The 5,375-nt window shown below is 37.7% G+C and overlaps 1 protein-coding gene across 1 annotated transcript in view; it reads right to left on the bottom strand.

Moving 5' to 3' along the window:
- The window catches only part of egf (epidermal growth factor), a gene marked incomplete at both ends in the record, with an annotated part of 21,876 nt that overhangs the window by 1,854 nt on the left and 14,647 nt on the right, over positions 1–5,375 (bottom strand). Inside the window, 7 exons of the mRNA XM_079250057.1 lie at positions 1,168–1,332; positions 2,120–2,285; positions 2,585–2,707; positions 3,727–3,843; positions 3,959–4,126; positions 4,218–4,367; positions 4,527–4,694. Coding sequence (XP_079106183.1) covers positions 1,168–1,332; positions 2,120–2,285; positions 2,585–2,707; positions 3,727–3,843; positions 3,959–4,126; positions 4,218–4,367; positions 4,527–4,694 — 1,057 coding nt within the window. The remainder of the gene's footprint in view (positions 1–1,167; positions 1,333–2,119; positions 2,286–2,584; positions 2,708–3,726; positions 3,844–3,958; positions 4,127–4,217; positions 4,368–4,526; positions 4,695–5,375) is intronic.

Genomic DNA, 5,375 nt, shown 5'->3' with positions numbered 1-5,375 from the left:
GGCCATGTTTGCTTGTTTTCTGTCTGCATATGACTTCTCTTCACTGTTTTTTGGGTTGCTGAAGAAACTAAACCATCAAACTCAAAAGACTGCACAAGTACATTTTCAGTCAAGTGCAGAAAGCAATTTGAAGCAGAGCTATTGGCGACCATGTAGCGTTTCCTTGGGGGTCATACCTCACTGGCTCCATTTTGTAGCTGAGAAATGACCTATTTTTATGTGTAATTGCTGTAGAACAAGCTAAACCAACCATGTAATTGAAAGTGTGCCACTTCCACAGGGGAACCAAGAGTGTAAACACTAAGATGTGGTAAGCTGAGGGCAGGGGGTTTTGCCTGTGATTCCAAAGAATGACAAATGCAAGCAGTCTTCTCCATAAGCTAGCAAAACAGCCATAACGCAAATCAGCTACTTAGAGACATCACAGGTGGAAATAAAAGGGAGGAGGCGTCACAGCATGTGGTTTACGTATGCTCTTCACACAGCTAACCTGGATTGCACGCTGTCATTTGTTCCACATGTGATCTGTTCGCCGACATCCTGCTGTCATGCTGAGACACATACATTACACGGCTCATGCCACAATGGGTTTGATAGACATCTCTAAATGCTGTCAGCTCATTCACTATAAGAGCAGATGTTTCCCTGGTATAAAGAAACTGAACACAAGGCTTCTTGCAATCATCATAACCACAGTGCAAACACCAGCACACATGGTAAAATAAGTTGGGGTATACATAACTGAGCTCTCCCTGATCTTTTTAGCTATTGGGGTGGAAAAGCCTGTGAAGATCCCCATAAGGCCATAACATGGCTCTTACATTTATCATTTCAATAAAACTCAAATGGGGCATATCTTCATTTTTTGCTATCCTTAGTTCTACACTGACTTATGATAAACCTGTTTTAACTGATCCTTCGGCTTCCTTCCCTCCTTCATCTTGTTACTCTTCATATGAGACTTTGGGTTTTTTGTTCTAAACTTTTTTTGGCCTCCATCCCTCTTCTAATGTCAATGTTTTCCTACTTGTTTAAATTACTTTAATCCTCAAAGCATTTTTTTCTTTCTTTTTGTCAACACGCTCCTTTTCCTTCCTATAATTCATCCGCTTTGAGTGCTTCCCCCCAGATTCCACATTGCTTCCAGTTTTTCTTATCCCCTCTCACCTGAAACAGTATGTGACGCAGGCAGTGACAGAAAGCAGGGAGATGAGCATCACCATGCAGGCTGCAATGACCACATTCCTTCTCTTCTCCTTTTCAGCCTGCTGAAGCTCCAACCATTCCAGGTCACTGAACTGACAGCGCTCCCCCATGTACCCTGCTATGCAACTGTGTGTAAAAAAAAAAAAAAAAAAAAAAAAAAAAGGATTGTTTTATTCAAGACAATTTTATATTCCTGGTAAATTTGAGATGACAAGCTTTTAAATGAAAAGATCAGTATAAGTGACATGTTACACAGAGATAGATTTGGGTCATCCACACCTTTCACCTACTAAAAAGCTTCTCAACTACCTCAGAAACTTCCCTGAGACATGTAAGGCCCTTATACTGGCTTCTCCAGAAATGACACATTGGTTTGGTTTGAAAAAATATCATGAAAAATTAAATAAACAAACCAAAGTCAGGTGTGACATAACTAGAATGTAATGAGTGTAGATAATTTAATAATCCGAACTGCTTTGACCTTTATAAAGAAGATGACAAATGATCTAGGTTTACATTGCACTGCATTAATTCTATTCTATTCTATTCTAAGCTGGAGCCTCTCCCAGACGTTAGCAGGTCAGAGGCAGGGTACATTCTGAACAGGTCACCTGTCTATCACAGAAATTTCAAGTTGGAGTTTCAATTTTACATGATGCGTTAGAACAGGAGGTACTGGATGGAACAATAGTGACACCTGCTGCCTGTTGGCGGCATTAAAACATTAGAAATGAAAGCAAGGTGCATGTTACATTTGGTGCCATTTTCCCCCCACACATCACTTAAATAATATGGTCTTATCATTTCAATCACTACAAATTTTAACAGTATGAAAAGTGTGAAGTTGTTAATAAAATTTTTAACAACCAAAGGGTATGATTTCAAATGAAAATATCAGACAAGATTAATTTACTTGCAGGCATAAGACTCCATTTCAGGAAAGTAGAAGCAGACCCCCTGGTACAGGCAGTAGGCCTCATGACTGGAGGGGCACCTCTCAGCTGAGTTACTGTTATGATGCTGTATGGTCACATCAACAGGGCTTCTGGGTGTTACCCATGGTGGTTTGGTCTCCAGTTCTTGAAAGGAACATTGCATTTATTTAGGCAAATATATGGTATGACACTCTTATATATACTTAGATTATAGCTTGGGATTTGATACTCTGCAACTTTTAGGTGATGCAAATAAACTCAATAAACAGTAAAAGGAATAATTTCACATCACATAAAAGACATCTATCATTAGTGATTGGTGCAAAATAGCTATTGTGTTTGTGTTGCATGTTTGTGTTAATACACATGCCAACTCAATGTAAATCTCCACTTTCAGAATGGAAAAATATGTAAGGAACAGAATAAAGATTATCAGGACACACCTTGACATGTCTGTCCATTGCCGTCGTATCCAGTCAGACACTTGCATAGATACTTCCCTACTGTGTTCTGACATTCTGCATGTCTGTCACAATTGTGTGTTCCCAGTTTACACTCATCAATATCTAGGAAAAGATTTAAAAAGGGAAAATATTTTATTGTTATGCTCCCAAAACAGACAGTTGTGGCTATGTGTTTATTTAATCAGTTTGTTTAGGGAATATCACAAATAAACAAAAACAAACAAACAAAACATATATATATTAGTTATTAAGTACTCATAAAAGTTCAGAAATTTCTGTCATTGTCTCACAAAATGTCTTCTTCAGTAAATTCTTACTGACCTGCATGGTTAGAAGTACACAATTACCTGAATAATTGCTTTGTCTGAGTTTTCTTTTTAAACTTAATTATCAAAATCATGTCTGTTTTGAGCTTTAGAGTAACTTTGCAACTGAGAATTTTTCTAAAAACTTTGATTGTCCTTCATTTCCAGAAATGTGCTTAAGACTATTCTTTACCACTTCAACCTGAGCAGCCTAATGCTTTTAGTCACAAATTTTGGGAAATTTTGAAATAATGTAAACCACCTTTTATTTATCACCAGACCCTTTTATTAAGAACTGGTTATTTATTTATTTAAAAAATTAAATTTATTTAATAAATTAAAGCCCTGCGATGGACTGGCGAGCTGTCCAGGGTGTACCCTGCCTGTCGCCCAAAGCCAGCTGGGATAGGCTCCAGCTTCCCCGCGACCCTGAGTTGGATTAAGCGGTTTAGAAAATGAATGAATGAATGAATGAATGTTCTGATTTAACAAATTAAATCAGAACAGATTCATAAATTGAATCTGTTCTGAAAAATTCTGAGATGTTGGTCTTCAAATTTTTTTCTTTGTAAATTAAGCACAATAAATGCTACATATATATAGATGTATCAGTGGTAATAATAAGTAACAACGATATTATGAACTTTGACTGTCTTTGAAAGCAAATACAACCAGATGGGGGAAGAGGCTAACAATAAGAGGCTACACTAAAGAGGGTGAAAAGGTCCCTGGTATCACATCAAAACCCATAAACTTATTTCATACTATGTTTATTGCTTTAAAAAACTTTAACTGCACAGTAAAATAATTACTCACCAAGACATAACTGTCCATCACCCATAAACCCATCTAGACATAAACAGATGGGGTTGCCAGCCTTCAGCAGACACCGTGCATTGCCATCACAACGAAGTGAGTAACACTCATTCTGGTCTGACAGAAGGAAACATACAGGGACATGAGGTTCAGTTACATATCATATCAGTTACATGTTCAGAAACATATTAAACTGTACTGCAATTGATGATATTTAAAAGTAGACCATTACCTGAAATCATCTTGTCTGTGAAGAGAATTGGCTCATTAGCTCCATCAGAGTGGAGACCAACTTTCTCCTTATCAGCTGCAAATCCAGTTGTTGTCAGTGGTGTGTTCTGGTCATTAAATGTTTGGTTTTTGAGATATATTGGATCAGAGGCGTCACTAAATCCAGATTCTGTTAAGTCATATAATGAAAATAAGCATTTATGCTTTGGATTTACTTAAAATTTCTTGATGACAGTTTCATCTTAAACGGGATATATCACCTGTTGTTCCATTTGATCCATTGACGGGCAAACAACTTTTCCCATCACCTGATAGGATGTAACGTTGAAGACAGGAGCAATGGGCAAATCCCACCTTGCTTTCACAAACCTGAGCACAGCCTCCATTCAGGTGAAGGCAGACATCTGCCCCTGAGATGGAGTTTATTAATAATAATAATAATAATAATAATAATAATAATAATAATAATAATTTAAAAAAAAGGATCAAAGTTGTTCACTTGCATATGGAACAAATTCACCCTAAATAATGTGCTGTACTTGCAGTAAGAATAAAATATTCCAATTTACCTGGTTTAGAAAGAGGGTGAACCACCACAATGGATGCTGGTTGAACCATACTGCCATGGATCCGCTGCAGTTTCTTCCCAGTCCGCTTGTGTATGCTTAGCAGCTGCTGGTGCTCCCAGTCAGAAATCCAGAGTCGGTCTTCAAATAGTGCAAGGTCAAAAGGACGACCTGAGAAAATAATTGAGTATAAAATAAGAGCACTAGAGTTAACCAAATTATCTGAAGCATCATGTACTTGAGCTTGAGTAAAGATATTGACACTGTCTAATGAGAAAATGGAACACATTGTGTTATATCCTGATGACATGATAGACTAAAGGTTTGACTGTAATTAAGGATATCTTGAACAAAACGTTGTTTTTATTTTTAATGCTTTCTTTGCATTTTTAATGCGTTAATTGCAATGGATAATTGCAGAAAAAAACCCACAAAAAAAAATTAACGCATTTAATCGGGTTGTGCGTTCCAAATAATGCGGAACATTTGTCAGTGCACGATTTCCTGGAACACCGATTACACTGGTGCACACGGCAGACTTTGGCTAACAGTTTAGCTACTTTTAGCTAGTTTCAGAACCTTCTAGCGCCTCCCTTTAAAGAAAAGTAGCGACAAATCTGGTGACTTCTTCAAGCGACAGGCCTCTTCAAATGGCGGCCCGCGGGCCACATGTGGACCAGAACCAACTTCTATTTGACGCAGCTTATGAAAAAGAATAAAGATATTCATCAAGAACCTTTAGTCATTCCTACTTTGATTAAGTAGCCTACAGTCCTACAGTTGTGTAGACCATGAATACGACACTTGGTTGCCTAGCAACATTAACCCCAGCATGTGTTGTGTTTTGAAGTT

The sequence above is a fragment of the Telmatherina bonti genome (genome assembly GCF_933228915.1).
Source record: "Telmatherina bonti genome assembly, chromosome: 12".
NCBI classification, from domain to species: Eukaryota; Metazoa; Chordata; class Actinopteri; order Atheriniformes; family Telmatherinidae; genus Telmatherina; species Telmatherina bonti.
The sequence above is the reverse complement of the archived record's forward strand: the minus strand, read 5'-3'. Positions and strand labels throughout refer to the sequence as shown.